General features: G+C 39.2%; 1 protein-coding gene across 1 annotated transcript in view; it reads right to left on the reverse strand.

Moving 5' to 3' along the window:
• Positions 1-18,854, reverse strand: part of POLR3B (RNA polymerase III subunit B) — a 68,308-nt gene that overhangs the window by 9,742 nt on the left and 39,712 nt on the right. Inside the window, exons 24-27 of the mRNA XM_081330213.1 lie at positions 11,066-11,169; positions 10,053-10,219; positions 8,398-8,511; positions 4,828-5,001 (exon numbers count right to left, since the gene is read on the reverse strand). Coding sequence (XP_081186339.1) covers positions 4,828-5,001; positions 8,398-8,511; positions 10,053-10,219; positions 11,066-11,169 — 559 coding nt within the window. The remainder of the gene's footprint in view (positions 1-4,827; positions 5,002-8,397; positions 8,512-10,052; positions 10,220-11,065; positions 11,170-18,854) is intronic.

The raw sequence follows: 18,854 nt of genomic DNA on the forward strand, positions 1-18,854 counted from the left end.
TCCTTTCGACCCCAAACCACCCCAGTGATGCCCTCAACGTGATGTCCCGTTGCCTGGAGGCGGTTCGGGTCTGGATGGGGAGGAACAGACTTCAACTCAACCCCGACAAGACCGAGTGGCTTTGCATACCTTCATCCCGGGTTTATTCGGACATTCCACCTCTTACTATGGGGGGTGAATTATTACCCCCCGTAGATAGGGCTCGCAACTTGGGAGTCCTCCTAGATTCACGGCTCACCCTGGAAGACCATATAGGAGCTGTGACTAGGGGGGCTTTCGCCCAGGTTCGCCTGGTGCGCCAGTTGCGGCCCTATCTAAGCCGGGATGATTTATGCACAGTCACTCATGCGCTCGTGACCTCTCGACTTGACTACTGCAACGCTCTCTACATGGGGCTGCCCTTGAGGACCACCCGGAAGCTCCAACTGGTACAGAATGCAGCCGCGAGAGTTGTGTTGGGAGTCTCCCGATACTCCCACGTTACACCTCTGCTCCGTGAGCTGCATTGGTTACCGGTTGCCTTCCGGGTGAGATTCAAGGTATTAGTAATGGTATTCAAAGCCCTCCATGGCAGGGGGCCGGAGTACCTGAGGGAACACCTGCTGCCGGCATCGACTTCCCTCCGCCCTGTGCGTTCCCACAGAGAGGGCCTCCTCAGGGTGCCACCGGTCAGAGAATGTCGACTGGTGGCCCCCAGGGGGAGATCCTTCTCTGTGGGCGCCCCGGAGCTATGGAATCAGCTCCCGGTTGAGCTCCGGACGGCGCCCGACCTTCGCTCCTTTCGCCGCGAGCTAAAAACATACTTTTTTGAACAAGCTGGCCTGGCCTGATGGGGGTATCGGGGGCTATTTATTAGGTTTTAAATATCTATTTTAGTATGTGGGCATTTATTTAATTTAGTTTTAACTTTTGTAATTTGTATTTTTATTCTTGCCCTGTTCACCGCCCTGAGTCCTGCGGGAGAAGGGCGGTATAGAAATATTATTAAAATAAAAATAAAATAAAATAAAATAAAATAAATAAAATAAAAGGGCCTAAGGAAATGGGACAGTAGAAGCAGGCAGGCATCAGTCCTAAAAACAGGGTGAAGAAATTGAAAGAGAGCATCTTCGTGGCTCAGGCCAAAGTTTAATCCAATTGACAAGATCTGTTTAGAAATGACGGTGTTTAGAAGGGAAGAATTTATTTTTCTCCTACAAGCAGAGCTCCTGTCAGCTTCCCTGGCCAGAGAGCTGCTTCTGATTCTCCTATCCCAAATTTGGTATCTTCATGGGTATAGCTGCAAGAGGAGCCAAAGTATGGTATCACTTGAAGCTTCAGCCTTAGAGGGCTGTATAACAGCTCAGTGCTTCTCTATTCAATTCCCTTGAAACAACATGAAATAATAAAGTATACTATTTGTATTATTTTCAGGAAACCTAATGGAATTGGATGAAAAGAATATAATATCTCTGTTCTTAATTTTCCCCAAGCTAACTATTATATCTTTTCAGATGAAGAGCCTAGGAATTCTCTATTCTTCAAAATTTTGCTACAGATGCTTCTCTTCTTAGCACTTTTTTTTTTCATAGACATTGTCCTTTCCTGCTGCAAAGGATTGTCCTTAAAGTCCCTTTCTATCTATTGGTAAAAAGCAGATAAAAAGAGAACCATGGAAACAGTAAGGAAGAATTGATTCCACACTTTACTTGGGGGAAAAAAGTTTTCCTCTACATCCAACATTTTACATCCATCACCTTCCTCCTCCTCCAATCAAAAGATATATTTGTATTAAACCAACCTTCTTCATGAGATCTAATCTGAATTTTCCCTTAAGTCAGGGGTGTCAAACTCAATTTCACTGAGGGCCGCATCAGCATTGCGGTTGCCCTCAGGGGGCCGGGTGGGTATGGCCAGGCTGGGCGTGGCCTACTGTGTGGGCGTGGCTAGAGTGCATATGGCCTACTGTGTGGGCATGGCCATCTCTACATCATTCGCATCAAGGGTGCCTATGGGGCCTGGGCAGGAGTGGGACAGATCTGAGGGTCTCTGGCAGAAGGAGGGTCTCTGGGCCAGGGCCAAGGCAGTGGGGGCCGTTCCCTCACTGTTTCCAGGATGGCTTCGCGGGCCACATGAAAGCACTTCGCAGGCCGGATCCGGCCCCCGGGCCTTGTGTTTGACATGTCTGCCTTAAGTGGAAGCCTCGGAGTTCTGCTTTATTCATCTCTGTCTGTCGGAACCTTGGCACTTAGACAGCTTGCCTTCCTGGCAGTTTGGATCATTCTTGCTCAAGATCAGGCAGAAACCCTAACCCTTCCCAAAAGCCTTGAAGATCCGGTTTTTCCCACAAAAATTGAGAGAGCATGTGGCTGGAAGCCAAGAAAGTTGTCTATTGCATATGAGAACACTGGGAGTTTTTATGTTGATCTGTTGCTTTTTATTGCTTTTTTATGTTTTGTAAACTACTCAGGGTTATGATATGCAAGAAGGGTAGTTACACTGATCTTTAAATAAATAAATAAAATTTTAGATAGAAAAGAACATTGATCTAACTTCTCCTATCTTTCCCAGGAAAAAAAATCTATTTGTAGCACAGGCAATACAAGTAATCACTTTATAGTATAAATCCTACATTCAACTAATGGACTCTTTTATCTCTGTCAAGTTTAGGCTTTTTCTTTAAGTATTGGAAGATGTCCAGAGAATCAGATGTATTTCCAAAATACATCTACAGTAGATATTCTAAAGACATGAAGGTAAGACTGATGAAGAATGAAGTTGTGATTCTATAGCTCTTGCATCCTGCTATGGCAGACCTGGGCATTTTAAGGCCCTTGGGCCACAACTGGCCTTTTGGCTATCCTTGTCTGGCCCAAAGGAGGTAAATCAGAAATTAGAAATAAAAAAATAAATAAGTGTGGTCGTGCACACAATACAACTGCACTGTTTTTATTTTGAAGGTGGCTATTCCCCCCACCCCATTTATGTATGTATGCCTTCACAGCCCTATTCTTTCAGGCCTCCGCAACAGTCCTGGCTTATCATATAGCCCCTGGGAAAATTAACTGCTCACCCTTGTGTTATGATCTCCAACCGAATCCTTAGAGGTGGAAGAGGCAGACCTGACAGACTGGCAGCCTGAAGTGTCAGCAGTCAATCAGACACCTGTAGTCACTGAGTCTAAGCAGGTGAAATCAAACTTACAAAATGAGCTAGATTTTGGCAGGACACTAGACTAGTCCAAGAACCTAGCAGCAGCACTGAAGGCTGAGACACAGAGATCAACACACCACCTGAGGTGAGTAGCAACACCTCTAATTAAGCTAATCAGCACCTCCAGGCCATGCTCCTCTGTTGAAATAACTTTCTGACTTCAGTCATGGGTTCCTGCTAGTCTTGTTCCTTGCCCTGCATTTAAATCTTTGGCTTGACATTTCAATTGGCTGGTTGAATTCTCTGGTGTTCATACCCTGGACTGTAAAAGACAACATTTGTATTTCAACCTTTGCCTTTGTCCTGCTGACAACCCAAATTTGAAGGCAAGACATTGGGCTCTGGCAAATCACTCAATTACCAGCTGTTATCGGGAAGTTTATAACATGGTAGTAAAGCCTTTCAAACCTGTAATTGCCTGGCATTTTGTTTTGCACTGTCTGGTAGAGGATATAGCCAAGGGAGACAAAAGTGATCGCTGTGATGTTCCCATAAATATGTGGGTTGTGAGCTTGAAACTAACGCCATACCTAGGACTACTGACAAAAACAAGTTTCATTTGGCCTGGAGGGAATGTCACTGGTTCTATGCACTCAATGACTGGACTTTAGAGATATCCAGTCTGTATCAGGATTCTGAAACCAGTTTGGATTTTCAGCACCATCAGAATGCCTAAATATTGGTGAGTTACACTCTGCTTCATTTCTTGTCATCTCTCCGTGAGAGCTCTTGATGATAATAACCACCATTTCCTGGCATGGATTTTGCTCAGGAGGAGTCAGGGCATTTGGTGGCTAACTGCCCCACAATTTTGGTCTTGGGAGGAGACTGTCTTATCTGAGTACTTCTGTTAAATACCAAACTCTTCATAGTAAGCAAATGCTCAACGTGTAATTGTGCTACTCTTCATGTACAAAGAATGGAGTTCTGCCGGCCACCAGGAGTAAGGAGTGAATAGTGATGTCTTTTCATCTGCCTAAGGCCATAACTCCTTAGGTTTCTAGGCAGACTTCAGCTGTTCTGGTCACATAATTCGTAACTCACTGCACCCATTCTTTAAACTACTCTCATTCCATCCAGTACCCAGAACCTTAATCTTACTTTGTACCAGTACTTGGAACCCTGCAGTGTATTACTGCAGTGAATGCTTGCCGTGCCAGAGCTGATGGATCTCATGGGAGTCACTTGGAAGACAGCATCCTCCAAATTAACTTTCTGATGAGCCATGAATTTAGCAGTTATCCAAGTAAGGATCAGCCTGGGTGAGTTAGAGAACTATCCATTTGCTTATCCCTTAATCACAAAGCTTATAAAGAAACCCACCCTGGCTCAGCGATGGGACAAATATTTAGTCTCTAAGGTTAGAAATATGCTTAACAGTCCTCATATTTTTCAGGCAGAAAGGCTAATGCTTGATGCCATTGCTGTTGTGATAGCAGCTTCTGCAGGGTCTTCTGGGACTTCCATTGTAAGTGGTTGTTTATATTTTCAGCATTCCTGCCTTGGGAAACTCCAGTTCCCAACTACTTCCTGCACCAAATATCAAATTATGATGATGTTATGTGCATCCTAAAGACATGCACCCACACGCTATGAATGAGGAACAAGAAAATACACTATCAAACTTCTACTTACCAGCCAGAGTAGCCCAGTAATCCACACTGACCGCATACATCTACTTCAAATGCGTCACTTGAAATCATAAGCCTCTCCAATAAGAGCATGCTGGCTCCATAACCTATCAAGCAGTCTCTTTCCATTTCTCCCAGACGCAGTCCCCCATCACGGGATCGGCCTTCAGTGGGCTGCCTTTAAATTAAGAAGTTTGTAATTATTATTTCTACTTGCATATGCAGTTATGAATCAGCAATAGCGTATGCAGGTAATGCTTGACTTACAACCATTTTTTAGCGACCGTTTGAAGTTACAACAGCAGTGGAAAAAAAGTCACTTATGACTGGTTTTCAGACTTATGGCCCATGGCCACGTGATCAGAATTCGGGTGCTTGGCAACTGGCATGCAGTTATGACAGTCGCACGCACTATCCTGGGTTCATGTGCTCACAATTTGTAACCTTCCAATTAGGGATTATAAGGTGGCTCCATCGGGATGCAAGGACATTTTTTGGAAGATTTGAGGCATCAAATAGACGAGCAAGTGCTTAGCTTTGATGTCACCTCTGTCCGGAAAATACTGCAGAAAGTTAACATTCGGAAAGCAGCAGGCCCAGATAACATCCCTGGACATGTCCTTAGGGAATGCACAGATGAGCTGGCTTGTGTTCTCACAGACATTTTCAATCTCTCACTGCAGCAGGCAGTGGTCCCATCATGTTTTAAGATGGCCATCATCTTGCCAGTGCCAAAAAAGTCCACAATTACAGGCCTCAATGATTACTGTCCGGTTGCACTGACATCCATCATTATGAAATGCTTGGAGAAGCTGATAAAGGACATTATTGTATCTAGTCTCCCGCCAGCATATGACCCGCTTCAGTTTGCTTACCGACCAAATCGGTCTACGGATGATGTTATTTCTTCTGTTCTCCCATCTTAGCTTGAAGCACTTAGAGGAAAGAAATACTCATGTGCGTTTGTTGTTTGTCGACTTCAGTTCGGCATTTAACACAATCATTCCCCAGCACCTAGTAGACAAACTGGGCCTTTTAGGCTTAAACACTCCTTTGTGCAACTGGATTTTTGATTTTCTTACTAACAGGCCCCAATATGTGCAAGCTGGAACAAATATTTCTAACACCATTTTCTTGAGCACAGGTTCTCTTCAGGGCTGCATCCTAAGTCCGCTGCTGTTCACCCTGTTGACCCATGACTGTTGTGCTAGGTTTGCCACCAACCATACTGTGAAGTTCGCAGATGATACAACAGTAGTGGGCCTTATTCATGAGGACAATGAGGGTGCTTACCGCAAGGAGGTTGAGGTTTGGTGAACTGGTGTAAGGAAAATAGCCTAGTTTTAAATACTGGAAAAACCAAAGAGATCATTGTCGATTTCAGAAAAGGCAGGCACAGCCACACTTCTCTGTGCATCAATGATTCACCTGTGGAGATGGTTACCAGCATTAAATTCCTGGGTGTACAGTTAACAAGTAGGCTGGCTTCACACTGGTGAAGCAGGCACAGTAGCGCCTGCATTTTCTGTGTCGCAAGAGAAAAGCACATTTTCCTTCCTCTATCCTTACCACTTTCTACAGAGGGACGATCAAGAGCATCCTGTCACAAAGCATCATAGTCTAGTTTAGAAGCATCACTGTTTCAGACAGGAAGGTGGTGCAGAGAGTGGTGAGGATGGCCGAAAAGATCATTGGCAGTTCCCTCCCTCGCATCCAGGACATAGCACAGAAGCATTGTTTGAGCAGAGTCCGTAAGATTATCTGGGACACTACTCATCCTCTTCACGACCTGTTTTCCTTGTTACCTTCTGGGAGGAGGCTCCGTGGTATCTGAAGCAGAACATCCAGATTCAGTCACAATTTCATTCCATACAGTATTAACCTTGTGAACTCTAAAGCTTCCTCCTTCTGTTATGTATTCAAGATGGACAGTGATTAATATTTATATGTTACTTATATGTAAGGGTGTAGGTATATACATAGTATGTTTTAAATGTGTGTTATGTATGTGTATACTATGAACAACTAAATTTTAATGTGTGCCATTGTGCTCACAGTAAAAACTGACAATAAAGGTCTCTCTCTCTCAGCTGGCTTCTGACAAGCAAAGTCAATAAGGGAAGCCAGATTTGCTTAATGGCCACATTATTCATTTAACAACTGCAGTGATTTGCTTAAGAAAAGCAGCAAAGAGATTATAAAATGGAACAAACCTCAGTTAGCCAGAGAAAGTTTGAGCTCAATTGTGGTCATAAGTTGAGGACTACCTGTATAAATTGTGTCTTTCCTTCAATTAGCTAAGGATCCAGCAGTAGAAATAGAAGCAGCACCTGATCTCCTCTATATAATGGAAAACAGAATACTTTCTTCTGCATTATTTATTGGAAATATTCATTCAGCATATATATTATTTAAAGGGAACTAGACTACATTGCCAGGAGAAATATCAACAACCTAAGATATGCAGATGATACCACTCTAATGGCAGAAAGTGAAGAGGAGCTAAAGAGCCTCTTGTTGCGAGTGAAGAAGGAGAGTGCAAAAGTTGGCTTGAAACTTAAGAAAACCAAGATCATGGCATCCGGCCCTCTCAATTCCTGGCAAATAGATGGGGAAGAAATGGAGGTAGTGACAGATTTTATTTTCCTGGGCACCAAGATCACCGCAGATGGGGACTGCAGCCAAGAAATTAAAAGATGCTTGCTCCTGGGGAGGAAAGCCATGGCAAATCTAGACAGCACACTAAAAAGCAGAGACATCACCCTGCCAACAAAAGTGTGCATAGTCAAGGCTATGGTCTTCCCAGTTGCAATGTATGGCTGTGAAAGTTGGACCATAAGAAAGGCTGAGCGCCAAAGAATTGAAGCCTTTGAACTATGGTGCTGGAGAAGACTCCTGCGAGTCCCTTGGACTGCAAGGCGATCAAACCGGTCAGTCCTAGAGGAGATCAACCCTGACTGCTCTTTAGAAGGCCAGATCCTGAAGTTGAAACTCAAATACTTTGGCCACCTAATGAGAAGGAAGGACTCACTGGAGAAGAGCCTAACGCTGGGAAAGGTTGAGGGCAATAGAAGAAGGGGACAACAGAGAATGAGGTGGCTGGATGGAGTCACTGAAGCAATAGGCGTGAGCCTAAATGGACTCCAGAAAATGGTAGAACACAGGAAGGCCTGAAGGCACATTGTCCATGGGGTCGCAATGGGTCGGACATGACTTCGCAACTAACAACAACAGACTACAGTGTAATGTTTAGTTTTTTAAAAGTGGGGAGAACCAACCTCAAGTCCAACCTCAGTCTGAAGCTCTCTGGATGGTGCTTGGTCAGTTATACTCACTCTGAGACCTTCTTTTTCTCTGGGGAAAACTGGAATTAAGCTTAAGTGGAAGATATGAATCTAACAAATAATAGTAACCACCGCCAATGTAAAATATCATTGAAAACAATTTGGAACGTATGCAAAAAATGTGGACTGGTATGAACAGCTAAAAAAAGTAGCAATCTTAATTCAGTGGCTTTCTTTCCATCATTAAATGTGATTCATTTTGTACATTTGTGTCCTTGTTTCCTTCATACCTGGTAAGAACTGCTCTGGGTCCTCTGGCTCTTGCATGCATCTTATCCAGCACCATGTGCTTCAGTTTCTGATAATATACAGGGCCAAAATAGATATAGGCTTCTAAGGGTTCCCTGAGAAGGAGATTAAATAAAAGCAGAGAAATGAACTGTACAAATATACATATCAGAATTGCAAAATTTTACAAAAATACACAACTTTCATGTAACCAGCATCCAGAATAATCTTGCTACATATGAAAAAACTGCATAGCAGGCAACTTGTTTTTTTTTTCTTCATTACATCCTAGCCAAGTCCCATCCTCACAGAAGCCAAAACTATTACCGTCACTCAATTGAGAGAAAAAACAAGTATCTGGTAAAAGGTGAATACTGTATTGTTATCTGAAAAAAAAACCCTAGTTCAGTTCTTTTTTTTTTTTACATGAAGGAAATTCCTGAAAAGGACTTTTAGCATACCTACCAAGGTGGAGGACCTGAAAATGGGGCCACAAGAAGTAAAAAGAAGTGGAGAAATATAGCAGGGGTAATGGCAAACAGTGCTAAGAGGAACAGCAGAAGCAGCAATGGGGGCAAATTCAATTGCCCCTCCTCCTTCTCCTCACGACTGTGGGAGGCGGTACAAATTCCATCCTTCCCTTTTTGAGATCATCAACTCTTCTATTTTCTTTTTTTTTTAAAAAAAAAGATGTGTTTTACTGATTTGTAAACAGAAGTATAACACAGGGTGGACAACCTGAACTCAGAGGGAAGCATCTAGTGTTCAAACTCCTGATCAATATTGCTGCAAATCAGTGACACAGTTCTATGGTAGGAATCCCACAAAAATGTAGCTTAAGACCTTAAAATAGAATTTTGTTTAAACTAAAAGGAAGCCACCTGTTGCTGGGGACTGAAAATCGCTAAGAGGGAGAACAAGCAGTTTTTAACAAATGAAGACAAATTACAGACATTCATTAAGTATGTTGAAGTAATATTTAACATCCTGATGCATTGGATCTGGAAAATCATGTCAGCTTTTTAAAAAATAAAAACAGCTTATTTTCTTTAAATCAAATTTGATTTAAGATAAAAAAAAACTTAAATAAGTTAGTGGAATAAGTTACCGTCAATGGTATCTTGGTTTTGGAACAGGAGGGAATAAGAAATTGAAAATCAGAATTAAGATAAATAAACATGGCTCTGTCCTGTTCTTAAGTCATCTCATATTCCTTTGAAGACCACATCTCCGAAGATAGTTTAATCAACACAGCAGGAATCTCAGAGATCAGTCAGCTCTGCCAGACTGATTCAGTAATTGACAAAAGCTCCAGAGGAAAAAAAACCCAGTTGATTAACACCTGCCTCCAATACTATATTTTATATGACTTTATACAATTGAAGGCTACTAAACTATTAAGAGCACACAAAACATCTGCCAAGGGGCTTGAACACATCATTAGAAAAATATTATTAGCAAATAAGACTTCCCAACAAGGAAAAGTTGATTTTTGTTTTGTTTTACAGGATTATTTGGAGATGGGTTAAAAAAACCCTTTTGAAATAATTCATACAAAATTTAGTACACATTATCATTACATGTATCTTCTACACATGAAGCTGCATTAAAAACTGGAGATGCTGTATTTCCCAGTACCCTTTTAGGATATTCTTACCCTGTGATGCCAGATGTTACATAATCCTTCCCCAAATAGTTATAGCCATAACGAACAAGATCTTCGCATACATCTTTAACTTTACTGCCACCGAATGCCGTTCCATAATGAAATCTGCCATCTAAGACTCCAGCTTTACCTGCCAGAAGTTCAATGAGTTTTCCCACCTGTGCAACACAAGATGAGACAGTGTTTCACCACAAGCAATCTGTGATATGGAAAGGAAGATTTGCTATTCAAAGCACAGAAGTGCTGTACTTAATGTATCTTAGATCTTGGTGTACCTTTTGTGAATGCCAGAAAGAATCTCTGTCTGACCAAACTGGCAGACCAAACTGATCTATTTAACAACAGTCATCTTGCATTCTTTTATTCTATTTCCATACAGCTTTAGCCATTCTCCTTGAGCAATGCAACCAAGAAAATCTCTTTTCTAACTGAGCTTGCTACAGTATTTCTTCAAGTTTATGATGATGATGTACAATTAGCTATATCTCTTTAACATTTTTTTTAAAAGAAGCATAGAATCAGTGAACTAAAGCAAAACTATAAACTGAGGTTGATCAATCAAGTCCCCTCTAACATTTAACCAATGTTTTATAAGCAACAAACTGAATCAGGTAGAAGACAATTAACAAAGGCTACTTAATATAGCGTCAAGTCCATTTCTATTTGTTCATGCTGACAATAACTAAAAGAGACACAGACTCATTTTTACCAGATTCTTCCACTAAAGCATCTGCCTACTGTTTTGTGAATATAGATAGATAAGCATAAACAGATAAGCATAAACCTGGAAAATATTATTGGGCAAACCAGTTTTTTCAGAATGTAGAAAAGCGCAAGCTTTCAAAACATGTAATAGACTGTATCTTTGTTCTACCCTATGACGAATAAAGTAGAATATGGGAATTGACATTGTTAATTGAGAAATCTATAAAAAGAGATAAAATTTTAGCATTACAAAAATCCATTAAAATGAAATGCAGTTATAAATGCATGCCACTACATACCGTCATACGTGATGGGAAGCCATGGGGATTCATAATGATATCAGGGCAGATTCCTGAATCACAAAATGGCATGTCTTCCTGAGGTACAATCAGTCCACAGACTCCTACAACAAAGTGTATCTTTCAAAGAAAAGCAATGAATCCGTACTATACATCAGATCAATACCATATTTTATGTTTTTAATGTAGTCCAATTCCTCTCCTGAATGATTACTAGACAAATGTTAAGTTTTAGGTTAGAAAATAGTTTTAAGACGTTTCCTACAAAAATATTCCTACGTGCATGAAGTCTTAACCTAGAGAAAACGTAGTAGTCATAATGAGCTGAATAAAAATAATTTAGTCAACCAATTGCCTTACTTTTGAAAGGAAAGGAAGGATAGTACAGTGATCCTGAGCTTGATCAGAACACTAACCAAGGAACTAAGCTCACAGGGTGTAGGGAAGATATAATGAAACAAGATTTTTAAAGATTTTATTCAGTGATTAGATAGTCTTTCTTCCTCAAGGCAGTTTACATGGTTATTTCTCTTCATTTTTAACCTCCCAACAGGACACCTTGGGAGGTAGATTTGAGACCAGAGATTGGTCTTGGATATCAAGTGAGCTTCCATGCTTAAGAGCGAACTTGGAACCAAGGCCATCCAGTCCTTCTCTAATACCTTAACCCAGACATGTCAAACACAAGGCCCGGGGGCCGGATCCGGCCCGCAAAGTGGTTTCATGCGGCCCGCGAAGCCATCCTGGAAACAGTGAGGGAACAGCCCCCACTGCCTCGGCCCTGGCCCAGAGACCCTCCTTCTGCCAGAGACCCTCAGATCTGTCCCACTCCTGCCCAGGCCCCCATAGGCACCCTTGATGCGAACGATGTAGAGCTGGCCACGCCCACCCAGTAGGCCATACGCACTCTACTCACGCCCACCCAGTAGGCCACGCCCACCCGGCCCCCTGAGGGCAACCGCAATGCTGATGCGGCCATCAATGAAATTGAGTTTGACACCCCTGCCTTAACCTGTCTATGCAGTCTATCCAATTTAATTCATATTAAATAATGATTCACACTTTCATTCGGTAAGATCAAATTGTCAAAAACAGTTGAAACCCCCATTTCAAAGTGAGCAACTGAGCTACCTTGAGATTTAATAAATACAAATAGATAAATGGTTAATGTATAAAAATGACTGGCCATGGGGAAATGCATATAGTCCATGATAGGAAACTGGCTATTTCCTAGCAAACAAACCAAGTATTACATATATAAATAAAATATGTTTATACACACACACACACACACACACAAATATAAATACAGATACACAGGAAATGTTTACCATGATAATTGGTTCTTATGTACATCAAGTATTCAACACCTGCTTCACATACCAACTATTTTTTTATTTTTTTACACACAGATTGGGCAGCTTTGGTCAAATTTACATGTTTCCCTTCACTAGGACCTTGCTTGGTGTTATTATGCTGAAAGGGCACCTATAAGGCAAAAATTAAATCTGGGCTAACTTAAAATTACTTCAGGCACTGAAACCCTTTTATATGCCAAGACGGTTCCCATAGCAGACAGCCACTGTGTTGTTTGTTTTGTGTGAAAGTGAATGATAAAAGATCCATGAAATCGACACAGAAAGGCAGAACAGCAGAAAGAACAGAGGCCTCTCCATCATAGCAGCTTCTACCCTTTGCTGACTTGTATAACAATAGAATCGAGACGTCCAACTGCAGATCTAACACAGCTGTGCATTTCATTAGATGAAGAGCACTAGTGACACAAGTAAATAATTAACTTATTCTGGTCCGCTGACTGTGCTTATGAGACCAGTCATAGCTGACAGATTTTAATACAAGTTAAACACAAAGAAAGCATAATGAGATTAGGCGTTAAAACAAAATATTTAGAAAGACTCGCAGGGAAAAGAAACCACTACTTTTACAAGACATCTTTAAAAGTTCTTGCTTTCAGAAGTAAGTTGAAATTCTTAATTCTAATCAAACTCTAAAAAGCTGATCAACTGAAACATAACAAAACCTACACATTTATAAAGAATTGAGCAATAGCACTTCTGCTTTTTTTGTCTCTAGAATGCTAACATTTTTTCCCCAATCTAAGAATATATTTGCTTCATTATTAAGTTAAAATGTTATTTTAAACTACAGGGTTTACCTTTTACTTTATTTATTTTTATTTATTTTTTATTTTTATTTTAATTCCATTTATATCCCGCCCTTCTCCGAAGACTCAGGGCGGCTTACAAGCTTAGCAGTAAGCACTAAAGGCTTTCTAATACAGCAAAATGATAAGTCCTTTTCAAACTATACAACAAAATTAAAAGTTGCTGAAACACAAAAACTACTCTGCATATGAATGTTTAAAGAATTATTCTACTACCTAAATATATATATGCAAATTCACAGATCTTTGAATATGTACAAAAATAGCTAAAGGGGACCACCATTATGTTTTAAAAAATAAAGGTATTAGATTGCAACACTCCCTTTCAGTGTTTTGGAAGTAAATTCTTTTCAAAACCAATGGCATGTAATTTTGAGCACACATGCATACTGTCAATTATATTTTAAAAAGAAATCCAGATTTATATAAAGGTACCCCAGATTTCTATTTCAATATAATGCTCATTATGAACTAGAGGTACTATATTATTAAAATCTATGTACCTTGCCTGTCCATGATTTCTGATGAATGTACCCACCTTTTTCTAGGAGCACAGAATTAAGACCTAGGTTTTGACAAATCTTTGTATAACAAACCTTATCAATATCTGCCCCCGTTCCAACTATTTCAACACAGGAGAATTGATGAAAAAGAAAACTGGTTATTTGACTATTAACACAAAAAAGCAAAATCTGACCCACAATTTTAAATTAAAAATATTTTGACAACATTTTTTTATGAACAGGGTTCTTCATTTGTTCTTTTTATTGCTCACAAGGATAGATGATTTTATGCACTTAAATAGTAACTCACAGAGATATGAAACATTACCCTGACTCATAGGGCAAGGTTACTTAAATCAAGGACAATCATTAATCTTGGAACTTCTGAACTGACATTGTTGGAATATGCCTGTGGCTAGGATAATGGCTACATTAAACAATCTCCTATATTTAAATGTGCTACTCTTCAGATCCAATGCAGAGGAGATGTTTCAAAGGTGATGTAGCTTAAGGAAACCATCTCTTTTCCTTGGTCTCACGTAGTAACCACACTATAATGTAGGAATATGTGTGTAAATTTCAAGAGATGGCACTAAGGTGCCATGATCTTGTCATACTCTGACAGCCCCTCCATATCTCAAAGGTACACTTTACTGGAATTATGTAGTTATTGGGGAAAAGTAGATCTTCTTTAAGAAAGGTGCAGCAAAAATCACCCCATTCTCCAAAGTACTTTCTCTGTTCTGCATCAAAAAGCTGCACATCACTACTCATGCAGAGTTGTTAATTCAAAGTCTGGTTTGGGATAGTGTATGTGAAGTTCTGGTTTTCAAGCCTAAATATTCTGATGTTCTGCAAAATCTCATGTACAAAATCCAAAATTAGTTAATATTTATAATGTGTCTTTTTTAACTATAAAAATCTGTACTATTCTGTAACCATGCAAAAGGCAGCAAGAACAAACCGATACCACATGGAACTAAGTAGTAAAGCACTTAAAATTCAAAAAGACAAATAATCCTATGACATTTAAACCCCGATTAAGCCCCACAGTATAAGAATGTAAGCCAAGCCACAATTAAAAGATCAGAAGCCACAGCTGTAGTATTATCAGTTTCTACTGAAAAGATTAAAAATAGAACTTGCCATTACGACAGTATCTTCTGGATATTTAGTGTAATTTTAAAACTTTATGTACCATGCTCAACAGAAGAGCTTTCATTTCATAAAATAATGTATCTAATGAAACACTGCATCTCCCACTATTCTGTTCTTCTTAAAATTCTGCAGCATGAGAGCCTGAAATGCTATTAATATATTCTTATAAAACATATGAAATATATTTTAAAATATTTTAAAATATACTTCATGTATTTTAAAACATATTTCTTAGTAATTTATTAATTCCAATTGGTATTAAGAGTTCATAATAATCTTCATATCTACTCTCTTCTTTATTTCCATCCATTTAGAACAGTACAGATGCATTTATGGAATCCAGTTATTGCTGTACTTGGGTGGGAAACCCCCCCCCCCCCCAGAAACCAATGGTCTTCCAGTTAGTGGAAACTTTTTGCCAATATGGACAAATTCCCCTAACACGGAACAATTAAATTTCCAATAGTGAATAACTGACAGTTTTGTCATCTCATTGGGCAAATTTTAGATAAAACAAAACAAAATTTAGCCAATAGATAATACATAAGCAACTTGATTAGTCTCTTTATTAAAACCATTCTAAGTTGGAGGAGGCACTAAAAGACAATACTGCTTATAGTTTGGCTTCCCATGAGCTGCTGAATGGCCTGATGTGATAAATTTGCATAGTCTGAAGGACAAAAAGAACTGGTTAACTTAAAATTTTACAATGCTCCTAGAAGCAGTAACTGTAAAACACCCAGAGGTACTTTGAAAAATATATATAGGGAACTTAATCATGAGCTTCAAAAAATGGTTTCAAAATTTAAGCAAAATTAGGAGCTTTTTATCCTAAAATATATTGTAGGAAGGGGAAAAATAAAGGTGTGGGGGGGGGGGGGAGGAAATTACTGAAAAGGGTCAGAAGGTTACCGGTTTGCTTCTTTAGTCAAAATGCTCATTTGATGTTAGAATAGTAAGTTAAATACCTTGTTGAAGAAAATATGACAAAAAGCTTGAAGGTTTAAAAAAACATGGACTTGCTTTAAATTGGCAAAGAGTAAATTAAAAAGAATGAATAATATTTGGTTGCATATTAATTCAGTATGACTTTGTGAGGTCTTTATGAAATGTCACCTGATTCAAGATCCTGGAATGAGTTGGGTAGAGAAAACAGAATTGCATCTTTCTGTGAATGTAGTCAAAACTATTTGTCCACCATTTCCTTACTTGCATGCATTGTTAAACAGTGAAATATGTTATCTGTGAAAGATGCAATTATGTCTACCAGTATAAAGTAAATCAGGGAAGATAAAGCTATCAGTGGCTTCTTATTATGTTTAGTATATGTTAACTTTAATGTCAGAGACAGTATGGGTAATATAGTGTATAGTGAATACTTATGCCTCTCTTCCCCCCAATTATTTTGAAAACAGGCTACTAGATTGATTTAATCCAACATTATTCTTTTTAGTATTTTATTTATGAAGTATGATTTCAATCATTTAAACAAGAAACCCACACACTGCACAAGGATAAAGGGTCCATATTAGATGAAATCAAGAAGTTATAGAATAGCAGTGGCTGGCTATTAAATGCCAGCCATTGGTAGTGGTGCTTTCTGATTCTGTGTATAGAAAACTGCATTTATTATGATATTAATTAACCAGTATGATTTTTACTAATTCAGCTGGTGCTTGATTTTGTCTATCACTTGATGTATGCTTCTAATGGCATTTGAAGTCCAATTTTCTTGTTTTTTAGGACACATTCTTTTGCATTTACCTAGGAGAAACTTAGTAAAGCACTAACATAAATGAAGCTTATTCTGATATTTGTAGGATTGTGTTAATTGGCTTATTTTATTTAAACTGTTTTGGGATTCTGTTGGTTGAAAAGAATATAAAAAAACATTCAAGACAAAATACCTAGAGGTATTCAGATGTGTCCAATTCAAGGAAGAAAAGCCATATAGATTTAAGAAAAATGTCTGTTTTTACATTATTTATTAATAGTCAGAGATAATCAGTTTTGCAAATAAAGTATATTCTGCTCCAAGAGAAACACATTAGAATGTTTTCATAAATATAATATCAATGAATGTACAAACATTTCATTGTTTTCTAGAAGTATTTTTATTGTGGATACTCAAGAAAGGTTTAAGCCTTTATCTGGGATCTTTAGCTATTAAAACAGCTTCTGTTTGCCATTCCTATCCTCATTGCTTAAATACAGTTCTTCCACTTGAAGAATACTGCTCAGCACTACTGTTTAGTTCTGTGATTTGCACGACCTTTGTCAGTAGTGTTAATCCTTTTTCACATGAGAGACTGAGACCGGTCTTTCAGAGAAGTGATAGATTGCTTTTTCACATCAAAGGACTCTAACTTTTCTTTCACTGGGAAGGAAGGAAGGAAAAGAAAGTCTGGAAATATACAGCAAGAAATATGAAAGCCTGAAATTATCTTTCAGTCTTCTCTGGAACTAAGCATGATTGAAATTTGGGTGAACTGAAAAAAATAAGTACGATGTCCACCAAATTATTCTCCTATGCTAATATTTTTCCAGAATGTGTTGGGTTGTTAACTCCTTTAGATATGCTGTCTGGGATTTCTGGGAGTTGCAGTCCAAAATCATCTGACAAATCTGGGATCTACAGTGTTTCTCAATCTTTGTAATTTTAAGATGTGTGTGGCTAGGGAATTCTGAAAGCTAAAGTCCACACATATTAAAATTGCCAAGGTTGAGAAACAATGGTCAACAGATCTGAAAGGTGACAGCTTGGGAAAGGCTACTTTCTGCTCTCACTGAATTATCTGGATAACACTAATGAAAATTTAAGTCAATCAAGCCACTTATAAATCTGAACATTAATAGTCACTAAAAATACTTATTACACTAATAGGGTGACTTTGTCAAATGTCAAAGATTGTGTTAAGTCTTAAATTCCAAAGTTTCGAATTTACACATTTTGACTTATCAAGTGTAAAATTGCTCCAACTTTCTAACTATAGGGAACACATTTCCCAAAGCACACTATCAATTGTACTCAGAAATTTAGTTGCTGTTTCCATTTAGAGGTACATTTCAACATGTGTCCAGTTCACATATAGCACTTCCTAAATTGTGGAGATTGTTATCAATACACAAAAACAAAAATTCAGCTGAAAAAGCACAGGAAGGAAGAATTTAAAAGAACCTTTAAGTCCTAATAGGGGAAAAAAAAGATTAGTTATTTTCTGAGGACAACTGATTTGTTCTCAGAAGTGTCTGTGTCTCAGATGTCCTTGGAGATTGTCAATCATTCAGGTCATGGTTACCCAAAAGTGCTTTTCAAAAGGCAACTGGACTTTCTTGGGGTTTTTTTCCCCTTTGAAAACGTTTCGCTTCTCATCCAAGAACTGGAGAACTGAAGAAACTTCTTGGATGAGGAGTGAAACATTTACTATAGACATTTACCCAAAGAGTGGAGGACAAAATGGAAGCCTGAGGCATGTTCCACAGTTTGGGAGCAACACGGGAGAAGACCCTCTCCTATGTGTCAGGAAGGGGATCTTCTGAAAATAGAGGCATTTTCAAAAGCAACCAGATACTGTCAGTTTTAATGGGAGATGTTGTCTCTTAGAGAGTTAAATGCTAAGCTGCTGCATTTAAGGCTTTATAGGCCAGTATCAACATTTTAAATTCTATTAAATTAAAAACAGACAAGCAGTGCAGATCATTCTGCAACTTTGTTGATGTTGTTAGCTGCGAGTTCGTGTCCAACCCATCTCGACCCTATGGACAACATTCCTCCAGGCCTTCCTGTCCTCTACCATCTGCTGGAGTCCATTTAAGCTCACGCCTACTGCTTCAGTGACTCCATCCAGCCACCTCATTCTCTGTCGTCCCTTCTTCTATTGCCCTCAATCTTTCCCAGCATTAGGCTCTTCTCCAGTGAGTCCTTCCTTCTCATTAGGTGGCC

This window comes from Vipera berus (genome assembly GCF_964194415.1).
Source record: "Vipera berus genome assembly, chromosome: 6".
Classification (NCBI taxonomy): Eukaryota; Metazoa; Chordata; class Lepidosauria; order Squamata; family Viperidae; genus Vipera; species Vipera berus.